At 39.5% G+C, this 17,518-nt stretch overlaps 1 protein-coding gene across 8 annotated transcripts in view; it reads left to right on the forward strand.

Moving 5' to 3' along the window:
* Nucleotides 1-17,518, forward strand: part of TNRC6C (trinucleotide repeat containing adaptor 6C) — a 331,542-nt gene that overhangs the window by 256,798 nt on the left and 57,226 nt on the right. For all 8 annotated transcript variants that reach the window (XM_075169886.1, XM_075169887.1, XM_075169889.1 and 5 more), the window contains one exon: nucleotides 13,588-13,914. In XM_075169886.1, coding sequence (XP_075025987.1) covers nucleotides 13,588-13,914 — 327 coding nt within the window. The remainder of the gene's footprint in view (nucleotides 1-13,587; nucleotides 13,915-17,518) is intronic.

Genomic DNA, 17,518 nt, shown 5'->3' on the forward strand with positions numbered 1-17,518 from the left:
GTAAGATGGTGATCCATCGGATTGCCCTGCTTTCTGTATTGTTTTAAACAAGTCTCAAGGCTTGTTCATGTAAACTGTAACCTGTAGATGCATCGCTGTTCAAGGTGCAAATGAAATTTTAGGCTCTTGTGTACAGTAAGCCGATTGACACTGAGATTATCGTAATTGTCAATTACTTATGAACATACTAATTACTGTGAATTTTCATATTTATCTGTTTGTGTGAATGGTTTAACGCGTGGTTTTCTACTGTAAAGAATTATTTGCTGTTCAGTCTGCGCCTGGAAGTGGCCTGTTGAATTAAGAAAAAAGAATGTTGCCAGTGTGATGACTTACAACCGTTTGTAAATTTGTTTAAAAAAAACTTCCTTTAAATATGAAAACTGTGTGTAAAACATTGTCTAATGAGATTAAATGCACACAGCTTAAAATTAAAGGATTCAATTCATGGTTCTGCGCAGACTTTTTATGTGACTCTGTATGAAGTTATTTAATCTGTTATTACGTGCTTGGATTTTCCCACTAGTACTTGTGGTGATGATAGTGTTAGCATTGTGTAATTTAACTCTAAGCTGTTTCCTGTCTTCTCTGACTCTTTTATTGTATAGTTACTGATGGGGTTGCATTGCCTGGAGCAACGCTTAGGAAGGGTTTGGAGGGCGAGAGCAGAGGTGAAGGAGGGAGCCTTATAACAAGTCATGCCTGTGACTCGCTCCTGATCTGTAAAGTGGTATAATCCTTTACTGTGTTACCAAATCGTTGAGGTTGTGTGTTTGAGACTCTCGTATCCTGTTGGTGGGCTAGAACTTAATGTGTTTGCCTAGTGGGTCTTTTTAAAATTAGTTGGTGGAGTTCGGATGTTTCTGAATACTCTGGGACGGAATACAAGACGTGAATTCTCTAGTTGTGAAGAGGACAGAACTCGCTTTATGGGAAAGTCTTGTATCAGAAACCTGAAAAAACTCTGCAAATGTTTCTAAACGCTAGCTGAGCAATCTCTCTCTTCATTCAGAGCTGCCCTCTCACTTCATTGTAGAGTAGTAGTTTCTTGCACAAGCTAATTCATCTCAGCAATGACTCCGATCTCCCTTCTGTCCTTTGTAGACAGTTCTTAATGCTGTTGTTTCTTAACGTTATTAACATGAGTGATTAAAAACTTCTAACAGCTTAATTATTTTCCTTTTTTAATAGGCAAGTTGGCTTTCTAATGTCAGTGTATTGTCCTGCACCGAAGGTGGGAATTAAGTTTACAGGAGTCTGAATTAAAAGTTAAATGTATGATGACATGTTAAACGAAATATGCTGGTGCTGAAATGTCAGAGGCTTCAGGAAAAATGTAGTCTAGAGACCAGCTTCTAGCAAGATGTATTTATGTATGTATTTGTTGTTGCTTTACAATGGGTGCATATTTGGGCAAGTCTGTAGAGAGATGTACATGATTAATACTGGCATTTGAGTTACATGAATTCACAAATGCGGCTTCACATCGCCTGTAAATTGGAGAACTATCGCTTGAAAGAAAACAGACGAATTGTTAAGTCTTGAAAGTTACCATCTATTAACAGTTCACGTCCTGAAGGGATGAGGCTATGAGAATTTAAGTGTTCCATTTCCCAGAATCTTGATTTGTAGCTTGGACTTTTAAGTTTGAGGCCTGATGTATATGGTCCAATTTCTATTCATCAATTAGGCCTTGGTAAACCCATGTGTGTGCACTCGGAGTCTTCAATAAACATGAGTTTGACTTGCAGTGAAAGAGCATCATATTTGCTTTGGATTATCAATCTATTGTTGGTGACAACCTATCAACCTAATTAGCTGTACCATTTTTAATGGCACAGCTAATTAATTGTGAATTTAAAATTAAAATTATAATCAGTGGTAACATGGAGGAAAGCAGTGAGGAAAATATTAAAGCTGTTAAAAGTGGAAGTATTCTTCACAAGAGTGCTGCACATGAAACCAATCTGAATAATGTAGAATGAGATTGAAGAAAACTTAAAAATACACGTTGAATCACACAAAACAGGTTTTCTATCTTTCTCTCAAAAGAAGTATTTGGCACCCTCTCTGCTGACAGATCTGAAAGAAAAAAATGTAGATGCTGTTCAAGAAAGGGAAACAAAATCTAGTATCTGAGCTCTGAAGTATGCAAGGATCTATCTTCTTATTAGGAGCGTCTCCAATTCTTAAGAGAAAAGTTACATTTGTGAATATAGGCTTGTATTGGTAGAGTTGGGCTAGGACTGTTTGCTGCACAGTTGTTCTGCAGCAGGGTGGGCTGTGCTGGGCTTACAAAGAGGATACAAACCCATTTGTGGTGGAGGGATAAAATGTCATTCAGTATTGATACAATTTCAAGTTAACGTTAATCAAGAACAAAATGGAGAGGATCCAGACAAGTGGGGCTGATGAAGAAAGACCACGTCTTAAACTTATTTAAAAAACAGCAGAAGCTGGAGAGAGTGCTGTGACTGTCAACCTGAAAGAAAAATTGTTTCTTTATCATGGCTGAGGGAAGTGGGAGAACTGAGTAAGATGGATTTGGAGCTCCATTTTACACGTAGGATTGTAGAAAATAATGCTAGAAAGATTCTTGAGAGGGCATCTATTCCATCCTCTTGCCCTAAGACAAGATCACAAAACCTGTATCATGTCTGCAGATAATCCTTAATCATTCTTGCTGTTAGAAATGTAAATCTTAATCTCCCTGGCAGCTATTTAAACCCAGCAAGTCTTGTCTTACTCAGTGTGGGATGGAGCAAATTATTTCCTGCTCTTGCTTTCTATTTTTTTCTTTTTTTGCTTTGTGTACCCAGAACTACTTCTTTGCCTTCTGTCTGCTGTGGTAGTTCACGTTTCCAGATTTCCATTTCCTTTGTACTCTTTCCAGGTGGTCCAACTCTTTCTTGAAGAGAGATGGTCAACTGTGGGTACAGACAGTGCTTTAGTGAAGGCTTTAGGATGCCAGACTGAAGAAGAAGGGTTACTTGGAGCCTCATAGCCGGTTATTTATTCCATTACAACGCTTGTCTTCTTACAATAGCCTGATCTTTTTACTTCTCTTTGGTTTGTGATCTGCTAAAACATTGCATCTTTTTCTGCAGAACTGCTATGGGCTGAGTTGTTTGTTGTTCTGCATTTAATTCTTCCTGCCTAATAATGTGCCTTTCCTTATTGAATCGCAGTCACTTTTTTCACACCACTTCTCCAGTTTGTCATTGCTGAGTTCTGATCCTATCACAGAGCAATCTGATCACCCCCATCTTTCTCCCTAGCTTGCTGTCATTTGCAGATTTAATAAGGATATTCTCTAGTCCATCATCCAGTTGTTAATGAAAATATTGAACAGCGTAGGCTCGGATCAAGTCCCCGTGGAATCTATTCTGAAACATACTTCTGTTTTGACAGCAAACCATTGATTCTCCCAGAGAATATTTCAACCAATTTTACATTTAGCTCACATTTCCCCAATTTGCTTATGACAATATCAAGTAAGAATTTCATGTCAGAAACCATTAGGAAGTTAGGATGTATAGAGAGAGCTTTGGATGGTGGGACAGGGATAAAATATGTGAGAAAACAGGTACAATTTGTTTGAAGTGAAGCAGGTGACTGGGTCTGAGTGGAGGGAGGAACAACTGAGTGTCAGGGTAGGAGTTAGGGGTCAGCTGGATTTGAGGATATACCTGTCTGGAGTCAAAATAAAGAGAGGTAGGTGGTGGATGAAGTCCTGAATGTTTCTCTATTTCAGACCTTTGCATAAAGCCAACAGTTAAGAAGGTAACATCTGTAATTAAATGCATTAGGAAGAAAAACAGAAGATGAGAAAAAGATTGTAAGAGCTAACAAGGGACAGATTCAAGGAAGGCATGGCTATCTCAAATGTTTCTGATAAAGCGGGTGTATTAAAACAGCACGTTCTAGCCAAGGGAATACCATTAGAAACCTCAGAAGCTCTTACAGCTCAGTTTACAGAGACAGAGGTTAGCTTGAGAGGTGCTGTGGAGAGGGACAGCGTTACGAATACAAGTGGGGGCAACGGTGGGTTTATTAAGACAAGCTTGAAACATGCATATGCTGTCAGGACCCTAGGATGCGGAGATGAGAGAAGAAGAAGAAGGGTAAGAGAGTAAACAGTGTGAGTGTGGGTATGGAGATGGAATTACCTGAGAAGGCACAAGGACTAATAGAAAGCAGGTCACAAACTTTTGTGCTAGTGATTTGGAGAGGTTTTGTTTGCGTGGCCTCCTAATGCATGCAGAAAGATAGGAGGCCCTTATATTGTACAGGTATTGTATGTTTTTCCATCAGTAACTGAGGCGGTATCTGTTTAAAATGTATTAATTTAAATGCTTACATTCTTCCATTATTCCATGATTTATGAAGCTATAATTTGTTTAATTTTTCCTGTTAATTCCTGTTAATTTTCCCCAGAAGCTTCCTACTCTTTTTTTATTGATACAGAATTTGTCAATATTAACTTCTACAAAAATAGTGCGGACTTGTGGTTTTAGAGACTATGGAAAAATGCTCTAATAAATACATTTTCTGGGTTGTTTTTGGCTTAGTTTGCTAAGGAAATGAGGCTTATGAGACTGGGTTACGTCTCGGTCTCCCCATTTAGCTTTAGAAATTCCTGGCTGATCCTGACCAAATTTGGTAGGAGATCCACAGAGGTTCCCCAAGATGGGCAGCTGGGTGCACGACTGTGCCTTACTTAGTGCCATTACTTCCCTTTCCCACCTATCTGCTGAGGTCTTGAGGAAAGTCGTTAATGTGAATTTAGTGGTTATCTATTCTGTTTAGTCTGCCAGCTGGCCAGTCAGCCAGCGGGGAACTTTGGACAAGCCACGGTACTGTTAACGCCAATGTCTGTTTAAGAAAAGAATGTTTAGTACTTCAAAAATTGTGAAATGCAACCAAATGGAATACACTTTCCACCTTACTTTAATATTTATATCGTTCTAGCAGATCCAGGAATGAAGATGAAAATAAAACCTTTAATTTCTAAGAGGTAATATGGAAGTCTCACTGTTGGGAAGGTGATTTGCGACTGGCTTGTCACTGTGGGCCTTATAAGTTATTATGATTTCCTCATAAAATATTGGTTTCCCACAGATGGTTGTAAAATCTTTCTGGATGACATATTTTCAAAGGAGGTTTCCCAGCATCAAAATTAGGAATTAAGTTTTGAATGAACTGCAATCCACTGAATAGATAACAAATAAATTTCAGCGTTTAATATATATCAATTTATGGTGGGTAGTTATCTGCTAACTTCATGCAATGATCATATGTCTGAATATAGTTTTAGAATAAATCATGCTCATATTTTGATGAAGCCTGTGAAATGTGTTCAGATAAGCAGATCAGACTGGGAGCTGCAGAGTGGGGTTTGAATTCATCCTAGCATAGATACCTTCTCACACGAAACCAGAACCATTTATTTGTGGTTGGAGAGCTACACCAGCCAATGAACATACTGGTAAACATGACCTTAAAACTACTCCAAAACAAGCAGGAAAGCCCTCACCTGTAGGTATTTCCTGAATAAAATGTCTGTCTTTTGCAGAATCAATTTTTAAAAGCTATTCTTTCTCCTGTTGTTGTAAAAAGACTTTTCAAATGTGGTTTGGGTATAAGCTGGTGCGGTTCTAGATGGGTGGATGTGTATTCAGAGCTTTGATTTCTTTTTCTTTCTGGAGTTGTAAGCTCTGGCTGTTCTAATTAATTATGCAGTGTATAACAATGCATCAAAATACTCATTTTAATCAGTTGCCATTTAGGTAATATATAAGCAATAGCAATTACTAAGAACTAAAGCTGGTTCCTGGAGGCGTGAGGCTGAGACTGGCTACATGACCACACTATATACCATGACTCCTCCTAAAGCAGAGAGAAGACTGGAGCAGGGATGAGGGATTTGATAGTACACCTTTTCAAGGAACTTCCTTGATTATCTCCTACCACTAAATTATACAAAACTGAGTTACTAGACGTGGTCGAGAAATCCTAACAATTGTTTTTCTGTGAGATTTTCCGTGAACTTTGAGGCTTCCTGTTAATTTGTAGCCTGACTTCAAATTTCCTGGCAAAAAATTCGAGTTCTGTATAGAAAGTCTAAGTCGGCAAAGGTGAGAGGAGTCTGTAGAGACTGTTGGGAAAGGTAGGTTATGGTGAGAGGTTTTAGAAGTGGGATGTTGAAAGACTTAAGGAAGGAGTCAGGAAACGTTGCAAAAGTCAAGGGAAGGAAGTGGAGAGGAAACGTCTGGAAGAGGAAGCAGGAGAAGATGCACTGTGGTCAGTTAGGAGGTCAAATGGAGGGGGGAAATAAAGTTAAACCAGGAAAAGACTTTATTTGTTCTTAGTATTAAATAAATGATACGTTCAGGAATTAGTACAAAATCGAAGCATTTCTTTAAATAAATGGTGTTGAAGTTCTAAGGCCATAATAAGGCATATATTTTTACTTTTAACCCTGAATGGGGGCTTTGATGTTAAACTGCAGCTTCTGGTTACATTTTTACAGCCGTTATGAGTACTACTGAAAACTAATTTTGGGATTTCTCTTGGCTTTAGACTGTAACTTTTCTGCAGTTTTTTTCAGGAAAAGTTTGTGTGCTTGGGGGAAGGGAAGATCCAGATAGAAAATTACCCATTTTTGTATAGAAGCATTGGAAGTAGGTTTTTATGCAATAATTTACTGAAATGCCTTTGCTTTTGCCAGTAGATGTCACTGTGGATAAAAAATACCAGCGCTTAGTAGACAAAGGAGGTAATTTGCTAAATGAAAATTCATCCTTTGAAAGTAGATTGGGGGGGCAACAATTTTTTCCTAAAGAAAGCCTTTTTTCAGCATATAAAAATGGATTTCTTCCTAATCGGGACATCTATTTTTGCCCACTACAATCCTGTAGTTTTTGGTTACCTTCACCTGACTTGGGTAAGTTCATGGCTTTCTGTCTGACTTCAGAGGGGGTGTCTGTGTATGAGCGTGCTCCTGTTCAGCGTTATTTCGAAAGCATTTAGTGTGTGGAGGTTGCTTTAATAAGCACCGGTTGTCGTTACAGTGTGTATGTGCGGGGAATTGGACATGGAGGAAGTGGCTTCATTAAGGTTGATTTGGAGGGGGGAGCAAGATGAGAAAAAAAATTGCCCATATGATTGGCTGGGAGAATAGCTCTGAATTATGGGATCCATCTGTTTCCTGTAATGAATTCATAAACCCATCAAACAATGACCTGAACGAATTGCTGAAGGAAAAAAATAATACACTGGCATGATATGTTTAACGCAGTGAGGCATTGGCGTTGTATAATCAAAAATTCTTCTCACATCCAGCACTTTGTAATGGAGCTGCTGTGTTTAATAGAAGCTGTAAATAAATCCTGTCACAGTAGCAGCCAAGAATGCATTTCTGGGTTTAACTGTTTCTCTTCTGGAATGTCTGGTCCTTGAAGGCTTTAGAAATGCAAGTTTTATAGAGCTGGAGTGGGGGATTCTGAAATATAGAGAAATGTTAATGAGGTGACTGAAAGGAAAAAGCTGCCATAAATCAGTATTATGTGGCTTAACCAGTTTCTTTCATTTATGCATGTTCTTTCCTTATGTCATAGAAATGTACTTAAAAGCTATTGTTGTAATTGAAATCTGTTAGACTGATCCTATTCATTATATTAATAAAATCCACCTACAATTGCTCGTAACACTTTTTTTATGCAGTTGGGATTCCTGAGATTGTAATCATCAAAAGGCATATGGAGTAGTTATTGGATTTGTTTGGGTGAAATTGGATTAAGAAGTTTAGATACCATTAAGTACTGATAATTATTACAAGCAAGCTCATTGTTTAGTATACGTACGGCTCTCAGAATGTAGAATAAGCAGATACCCATCACAGACATCTTAAGAGCAAGCAATCTCAAGGCTTTTATTTTACGCCTTTAATTGTATTTTTGCAAGAGGCTTTCTACTTAAATGTTTTTGCTTTAGCTCTTTAATCATGTGCCAGTTATGAAAATCACTTGGCATTAAATCCTTTCCCCCATACATTTTAAATAATATTTTTAGCATTAAAGCAAATTTAGCCATAAAGGCTACATTTTAATTCCTGGATTTCAAACAGCTGCCCATATAACATTAGCTGTGACAGTGTATTACTTTCAGGTGAAAGGGTAGACGGGCTGCTCCTTCAGGGACTGGCAAGGTCTCTCTATAGATTGGCAGGTTGGCCCTTGGGGCTGATTAAATGTATAGCGCACAGAGCATCAGTGTTCTAGGCAGCCCCTGCTGACCACAGGCACTGCTGTGCTGTATGCAGAAGGTTGCTGTCTGATTTGCCTTTAGCCTGCAGTTTGCTAAAATATTATGTCTTTGAACATGGTATGTTCTGCAAGGGATAGCCATCATCTCAAAATACATCCGTTGTAGGAAGGAGAATGTCTAAATGGTTTGTAAAGATGCTCTTAGAGTGCATATCGTATGACAATTAATAATTAGGAAATCTAATGTAGACACTTTGAACGGCAGGTGTTTCTCACAGTGCATATCAAATGAAAATTGCTGCTTAACCGTTGCTGAAGATGACTTTAATAAATAGGTGCTGAGGTTTTTCGAAGAATACAGTCGTATTGTCTTTGTAACATATATTCTCCAAATATTATTGCTGGATTTGAAGTCTAAATTTGGAGGCTAAATTCTAGCCTGATATGAAGCTGGAATTTGGGAATCAAGCCCATTCCTATAATGTTGTACACTTTTTGCTTTATTTCCTGTCAATGGTGTAATTAAGTGGTTATTTTCCAACTACCATGATTCACAGTACTCTTGCAAGAGCTTCCATTTAACTCGTCTTAAAGAGATTTTCATATACAAAAAACCCCACATTGCTATGTTGATTAGAGAAAAAACAGTTTCATTAATATGCAGAAATATGTTTATTCTAAAGTACAGTGTGTTTGATAGTTCGATTTTCTTTGTTCTTTTTTTCTCATTTATGATTCAGATATTTAGAGGGAAGCATTGTTTCTAACACTGAAATTGGGTTTCTCTGGCCACACCTTTGTGATGAAGCTGCTTTGTTAATTTACATGAAAGCAAAAATTGTTGTGTAGTCTATGACTTAGGTTAGTGATTTTTTTTTTAATATATATATGCATGCGTGCGCCTATTTGGAAGTATCAGATGTGATTTTTTTTTAATATATATATATTAAAAAATGTATATAAAGTACTGAGAATATAATGCTTTTTAAAAAACAGCTTGCCTTGCTCTCTCAAATATGTTTCCAATTAATTAGTATTCCTTAAAAAAATCTCAGGGCCAGATAAATATCAACTCTGTTGGTATTGTGCCAGTTAATGGTTTTAATTCTCTTGTATACTTATTTAATTCCATGGAAAAATCATTTCTTAGTTTAAAAAATAAGCAAAATAAGCAAAATCAAAATAAAGCAAATCAAAGCAGGCTTTAGTTTCTCACTTTGCCATGCGGTTGTCCTTTCCAACCTTTTTCCCAGCTGGTCAGGAGGTTGGAGTACTTCAGTGTTTGATGGCCGGAGCTGGGCTGGCTCGGCGAGAGGCGGCGGGTGGCAACGCGGGGGAGCGGTCCTCACCCCCGCCCGGCCGCCGCCTCCTGCCCGGCCCCTTTGCCTCCTCTTCCCTGGTGTTCCCCCCGATCTGCTGGCAGAAGGGTTTGTGTGGCTAGTCTGTATCTGAGCTGGAGAAACGTTCTGGCTGAAATGGTTTAGTGGTTTTGGTAGGTCAGACTATGTCTGAGTGCTCGTTCTGAATCTTGTGGCCACAGGCAGGTCACGTACAGCGTCATCCTTTGCAGAAGTGCTGGGTATGTGAAATTTCAGTGTTGGTAAATGCTTACATCTCTGTAATAATAATAGTAGTAGTAGTAGTAGTAGGTAAATGCGTACATCTCTGTAATCGTAGTAGTAGTAGTAGTAATAATACCCCAAGATCTCTAATTTTCCCATTTCTGCTCTCCATCTCCCAAATGAAATGCAAATACACACTTTGTTCAAAACCATAAAAAGTGATACTATTTTAATTATCCTTTCAATTTGTCAAAGCAAGCAAAACTAAGCAGGAGTTGGCTTTTAATACAGTTTCAAGTTAGACAACAGGCACTTAGATATGCATATACACAAGCCCAAGGAGGTGCAGCCTTCCCAGACCCAGGATGACGGGTGGCGAGAGCCTGAGCCTAAGCCTGAGTTTTCGGCGCAGCGGGTTCGGTACCTGCGGACAGGCGGTGGCAGTGGTGGTGACCCGGAGAAGCCATGTGTGCCCCGGTGGCAGGCTGTCCAGAGAGCTGGAGAGACGTGGGGCTGCTCTTCAATGAGAGGATCAGCTTAATTCATAGGTTATACTACCATTTTTTTTAAAGGCCAGGTGGAATGCCAAAGACACCAGGACTTAAAAAAGACCCATTAAAGCTAAATAATATTTTGTATCATGTGGGTAACAGATTTATTTATATTGTGGAAACAAAATACTTTTCACATACATATTGAATATGCAAATTTGATATTTGAAGTTAATTATTCTGCATTTTGTGACATTTTTCATCTGCTTGCATATTTTTGCTTGTCCAAGTCCCTGCTCGCTCTGAAGCCACCCTCGACACGGTACCTTGACACCTGCTCACTGCTTCTGCTGTTTTCAGGTCTGTCAAAGGCTGGAGAGAGGCCGAGCACTGATTTTATAGTGTATGTATAATGACATGAGATGCGATTTTGCACTTGTTGGCCATGCTTGTGACGAGCTGGAGGAATACTCAGTTCTGGGTGTCTAGGAAGCCCAAAGGGTTTCTTCTGGGTGGCCTAGGAGCTCTGGTAAACACTGCCAAGTGAGTTGAACAAATTCCTGCGTGTGCTGCCATCCCCGGCCAGTGCCGTGCCGCTCTGCCCCCGGTACCCCCGCCCCGACTCCCCGTGGCTGCTCCCGAAGAGACCCGGCACTGCGGACTCTCCGTGCCAAGCTGTGCGGGCAAATCCTGCTGCAGACCAAGGTGGGTCTGGCCTGCTTATTCCGGGCAAGGTTAGCATGGGGCACATCAAACTGTGCCTGGAGTGCAAATGTAGATGATTGGGGTGTCCTGAAATGCTTGATAGGAAGGTTTAGGTAAAGACCACAAGAAAAAAGCTTTGTGAGAGTGCTGAATAAGCTGGTGGATCAGGTCTTTTAACTTGTTTTATGGGAGGTTATTAGAAGCCTGAAAATTTATGCTTTCATGGCTATAGGCAGTGTGATTTGATATTAATACTAGTAATCTCACAGGCAAAACTGAAAAACTGCTGAACTAAAATGGCGGTGGGTGCTCTAGGTGGGTGCAGTAGCTGCCGGTGCGGTTTAAACGAGCATTCTGTTCAATACTAAATTGTCACACCTCCTCTCTCTTCTCCTCCCTTCTGTTTTAAACTATACAGAAGGTTTGTTACAATAAGGAATAAGAGGTTCAGATACTGTAACAGGCAATGCATTTTGCCTCAGCAGAGAATAACCAGAATTTGTCCTTATTTTTAAAACTTAATGCTGTTTTAATTCCACTAGCGTTTATGGGACATTGTATTTTGTCCTGGTAGTAAAGAAGAGGCTAAAACTATGGAAAAGGAACAGTTGAGACACTATTTAATATGTTTAAAGTTTTTAGACTTGAAAGATTCAAGAAGAGCTTTTGTTACTCTTATGTGGAAATACTGATGTACAAATAACCATATAAATTTATTTCTCTGCAATGTAAACTTTAGCCACAAATTTATGTCTTCAGCCTATCCTATAGACTGATCGATACATTTATTAAATCAGAGAGAAGATAAGATTTGTTGAGGTATTCTTTCTGTCCTAGTGTGAACTGGTTGGCTGGTTTGGTACCTGTAATGGATGTGCTCTGCACATACTGGGGAATTAGTACCTTTCTTTGAAAGACAAAACCTTTTTTATCGTTAAAAGTAGTGCTAATGTTGATTAAAATAATGTTGATGCTTTACGCGTTGGAATCCATTTTGCAGCTGAAGTTGAGTGCTTCTTCCTACAGATGAGAAAGTTTTCCTTTAGTCACTTGTGATACGTGGAAGAATAATGGTATAGGCTTGTTTGTCCTCGTGCCCGTTCACTTGTGTTCTTGCAGATGTGTAGCTTAGTATAAAACTGAAATGTGGTTTAGTTTTTTCAGTTACTACATTTCAGGGTTAGTTTAGAAATGAGAAACGCGTTGCAGAGAAACACTTGTTGTGTCACTTTGCAAAGTGCAGCAATGGTTCTTGCGCTTTTCAGTGGGATTCAAAAACTTGGTGTTTTTGTAAGACACTGGATGAAAAAAATACCTCTCTGAAATAGACTTGTTATGGCAAAAGAGTTGTGTAAGTCATCCACTCTTTCCAGTGAAAGGAACCAATTATGATTAGAGTTTTTATCATAACTTTTGAAAACATAAGCCCCATATTTCTGAAGTCCTTAAAAATTATTTATTGAATAAATTGCCTGCGAGCATAATTTTATTTGTAAATCCCAACACATAGAACATATTTGTGCATCATTGTAGGTACAAAGTATTTGCACATGTGTCTACAGATTGGTTAAAGCAGAAGTAACACAAATTAATCTTTACTTGAAAACTTCTCCTACTCCTTTTCATTATCTGGAAACTCCCCTCCCCCCCCCAATATACACTCCTTTTCAATTGAATTAAATTTCACAGCATGCTACTTTCTGTGTCCTAATAACTCTTCCAGTTTAAAAAAAGAAAAAAAAAAAAGAGTTACTCTGTGCACTTTCTGCACATTATTTGAACATAACAACAATTATTTCTAGCCATCCTTTTATTTATTGGGCTTTTCTTTACTGTTTTAGGGTAAGTGTTCTTAGACATCTTGTTTTGACAACAATCCAAGATGTCTTAGAAATGCTGGAAGTGAAAACATCTAAGAAATTTTTTTACTTGCTCTGTTTTAGAGTTGATAGGAAATCAGTGTTTTTCTTCTTAGTGTTGCACTTTCCTAAATCATATTTAGTATAAACACCCAGACACACACCTAGACATATGCATTTGTGTATATGGGAGCCATTAGAGTATTGACATGAACTTGGTTGTGTGTATATAGATTGCTCCACCTCATGCAGTGGGTGCCAGATATTTCTGGTAAGCGACTTCTCCGTGGTGTGCTGCCGGCTTCTGATGCAGCCTGGGGAGCGGGAAGTGCGTGAGATAAGGGCGGGGGGTTGCGCAGTTAAAAAAAGAGGTGTAGGCTCCCACAGAGCTGGGTGTGAAGCCGTTACCAGCTGTATTCTGGTACATAAATTTTACAGCCGTACAAAATCAGGCTTTTTAGACATAGGTTTCAAAATTGTTATATAAAATGTTTCAGGAGGCTACACACATAGTAAACTAGCCCTGAGTTCTGGTCGTAATGCTTTTCTATTTAGAATATATTTTACGTATTTTATAGTCTGTGTTTTGCCAACTGTTGTTTGAGAGACTGAAAAACATTATCCATTTGCTCAGTTACAGAAGAAAAACCCCACAACTTTCCTGATATTTAAGCAATTTTTGGTTTTGTTTTTTTTTTTGTAGTGCCAGAACCTATTAAGACCAGTTTAAGCCAGCCCCAACCTGCCGGTACCGGTACCAGTACTTCCACCAGCACTATTACCAACAGCAGCAATGGCAAGCGTGCGTCTGCTAATGGGCAGCAGCCAGCTGCGTCCCGTTACCTGCCTCGTGAGGTGCCTCCACGCTTCCGCCAGCAAGAACAGAAGCAGCTCCTAAAGCGGGGTCAGCCACTGCCTGCTGGGACTCTGACCGGCACCAGCCCAGCACAAGGCACTGGACAAGCAGGGGCAAGTCCTCCTCCGCAGCAAGGAGCAGGTGGACAGCATCATCCCAGTAAGACCCAAACAGGTAAGAGTCGAAACCCACTGGATGGCGACTTGTTCTTTATGCAGTTACTGTCTCCACTGTTAGCACGGGTGTTGCGTAAAACTTAGGGAATGTTAAGATTGTCTTAAAATAACAGGATTTAAAGCGAAGTGTATGCTGTTGCTCTTTTTCTTACAGAATATATGATGTCATTTCTAGGATCCAGTTCTAAAAGGTTTTTATTTAGATGCTGTATCTAGATGCTCAGACCTGTGGGGTCTTTTTCCAGGTTTTTTCTGTTTCTTTGATACTTACAATGGATATGATCTTCAGGATATTCAAATATTTCTTTAGTGATCATTCTTACAGAAGCAGTGTTAAATTGGGTATTTCCAAGTTTTTTACTATCATTTTGGCAACTTTAATGTTCTTTAAAGAGAGCTTTGCATATAACTACATGTAAATCAAAAATAGGAATTTTGCTTATGTTGTGTTGTTACACTTTTATGCCTTTGCTTGCTTATGCTCTCATTTGTTATTTTCACATTAGGAAAATAATACTTTGGGAAGAGTAGTTCAGTATCTTAGGCCTTTCTACCACTTCATTCCATCCTTTGCAGATAGACACACCGACCTTCTTTTGGCTATTGGAAATAGCGTATTGAGGAGTAAGTCTCTTAGCTACCTTTTTTCTCCTGAAGCTGCTGATGAGAAAATAAGAAGCAGCCCTCTTCTTATGTGCCCTTCTGTGCTAGAGATCGTGTAACTTTTACTTTCACAGTGGAGATGAGCTTAGTCAGTGATGGGTATAAATCACCTTTTTCATGACTGCTGTATACGTATGTTGTGTTAGGCAAAGCAGGGAGTGTTCTAAGGTAGAGTTATCTATGACTTAGAAAAAGTTATCTGGACTAAGCCACAAGGGGGTTTTTGATATCTTGAATATTAGTAATTTCTGTATCTCAAGTGTGGCTCATTATCACTCATTAATGCTGTCAGACATCACAAAATTTGGATCTGAACTGTCTGCAGTTTTTCCCTTTGGGCATTAGTGAATCTTTCACTATTTTTGCTGTACTTGCTGCTGTGATACTGAACTCCAGCAGAGAAAATTATTTGGTGTTGTCCTTAGAAGTTTCAGTTAGATAAGAAAATCATCTCTCTCAGAAATCGTAGCTTTTATGGTTATTGAGATGCATTTGAAAGTACTACTCAAGTACTCCCCAGAAACACAGATCTGAAAAGGCAAAATAAAATAATTGTTTATTTGCTTAAAATGTTTTTAGGGAGGGGAAAAGGTTCTACTTTGTATTCTCGAGTATTTGGCTTTAGTGAGATGGAAAGTAATGAGCTTGGCTTGGATGGGCGTACTCTTCGCTGGGTAAAATACTGGCTGGATGGCCGGGCCCAAAGAGTTGTGGGGAACGGAGCTCAGTCCAGCTGGCGGCGGTCACGAGTGGCTGGAAGGCTGCCCGGTGGGAAGGGACCTGGGGGTGCTGGTTGACAGCCGGCTGAACGTGAGCCGGCAGTGTGCCCAGGTGGCCAAGAAGGCCAATGGCATCCTGGCCTGTATCAGCAATGGTGTGGCCAGCAGGAGCAGGGAGGTGATCGTGCCCCTGTACTCGGCACTGGTGAGGCCTCACCTCGAATCCTGTGTTCAGTTTTGGGCCCCTCACGACAAGAAGGACATGGAGGTGCTGGAGCGTGTCCAGAGAAGGGCAACGAAGCTGGTGAAGGGCCTGGAGCACAAGTCTTATGAGGAGCGGCTGAGGGAACTGGGGGTGTTCAGCCTGGAGAAGAGGAGGCTGAGGGGAGACCTCATCGCGCTCTACAACTACCTGAAAGGAGGTTGTAGTGAGGTGGGGGTTGGTCTCTTCTCCCAAGTAACAGCGATAGGACGAGAGGAAATGGCCTCAACATTTCTTCCCCGAAAGGGTTGTCAAGCCTTGGAACAGGCTGCCCAGGGAAGTGGTGGAGTCACCATCCCTGGAGGTATTTAAAAGATGCGTAGATGTGGTGCTTAGGGACATGGTTCAGTGGTGGACTTGGCAGTGCTAGGTTAACAGTTGAACTTAAATGATCTTAAAGGTCTTTTCCAACCTAAACGATTCTATGATTCTATGAATTCCCACCAGTTAAAGCAGCATTCTCATCTTTGCAAATCACAGTTCAGCAGGGATGGTGGCTGACATTTACAGCTTCTTTTTGATTTAGAGATGTTTGTCAACCATCAGATTAATGTTCTGTGTTAGATATATTTTTATATATAAATATGCATATATATATATATAGATGTTTATTATTTTATTTTCAGGAATCTATTAATTATTTATGTAGTAGAGACAGATTGACCAACTCAAGTGGCTCAGGCTGGCTGAGGGTCAGTATTAGACTTCTTCCAAGCATCATTATAGACATATCTCAAACATTTTTGTTTGATCTGTAAGAAATGTATTGTAAATCATGAAACAAAGTCCACTGTAAATCATAACATAATCCATAAAAGAACTTAGCTTGTAAGGGTGTAGTACTAGCTGTCTGACTTTGATCTCGCCAGATGCATTTTGTACCCTGAGGTTTTAGACTTCTTTTTCTGATTCTTATTTTAACTTGCTGTGTAAAATAAGCACTTGTTTCTGTAGTTTCTCAGCCTGGCAACTATCAGCAGATGTTTTACGCTGTTGAATTAGTTTGCTTTTTTACTCTTCTGCTACTTTTCTGTCACCATTGGGAAAATTCAGAATACGGTAAAAGCTAGTACAAATGGGAGGAGGAGGCGTGCAGCAGCTTTTCTGCCTCGTATTATATTCCACATTGCACAAAACAAGCTAACCCATATAAAAATCTTAGCAAAAGTATTACGTGAAAGCAATTAGTGCACAGAGTCAAAATTGTCAGGTTGTTGTTTACTACGTAGAGTAAAAACAAAAGCTTTCAAAGGCAGCTGAAAATCTGTGCACAGTTCTTGGAACAGGGAAGAGAATCTTGGAGAAGCTAAATGCTTGGCTACATTTTTGTCTACCTCTTGTCTAGTAAGAGATTGTGTTTTGCGACTGAAATGGTTGCATCTTCCTTATAGAAAGAACTTGCTGAATACTAGAGCTCATTTATTTCTCTTTCCAGCAGGTGGAGCATCAGTTCATTTACTAACTACAAACAGTTAGAGGAGGAAAAAAGAAAAATTTATCTGGCTCAGCTGTACGCCTGGCTGCTTTGTGAGGCCAAGAGAGGAGTATAGCATATCTCACTCCTGAGAGACCTTTGTAGCCATGAAATACGTATATTGACAGTCTTACTTGGTCTCTCATACTGGCTTTGTCTTCACCTTGATGAGCGTAAAGAGCAAAGAAGTAAGAAGAGTATCCAGGGAAGGCCAAAACCTTTCCATCTCAGCTGTTATGGTTTGAGCAACTATTAGCCATAGATAAAATTTTGGGATTCTGAAAACCTCCAGGACTTAAGTTATGAATTTTTTTTATGACATTTAATTCAAACTGGGTCATATTTTGTGAATATGAAAATAAAGAACTTCAAACATGAGGATTCTGACTGAGCAATACGCTGTCAGAAGGAAACTTTTCGCCTTCCTCCTCTTATCATCAGTAGGAACTGTATTCCTTTAAATGTCTGTCTCTGGTTCACTGGG

This window comes from Calonectris borealis, chromosome 20, assembly GCF_964195595.1.
Source record: "Calonectris borealis chromosome 20, bCalBor7.hap1.2, whole genome shotgun sequence".
NCBI lineage: Eukaryota > Metazoa > Chordata > Aves > Procellariiformes > Procellariidae > Calonectris > Calonectris borealis.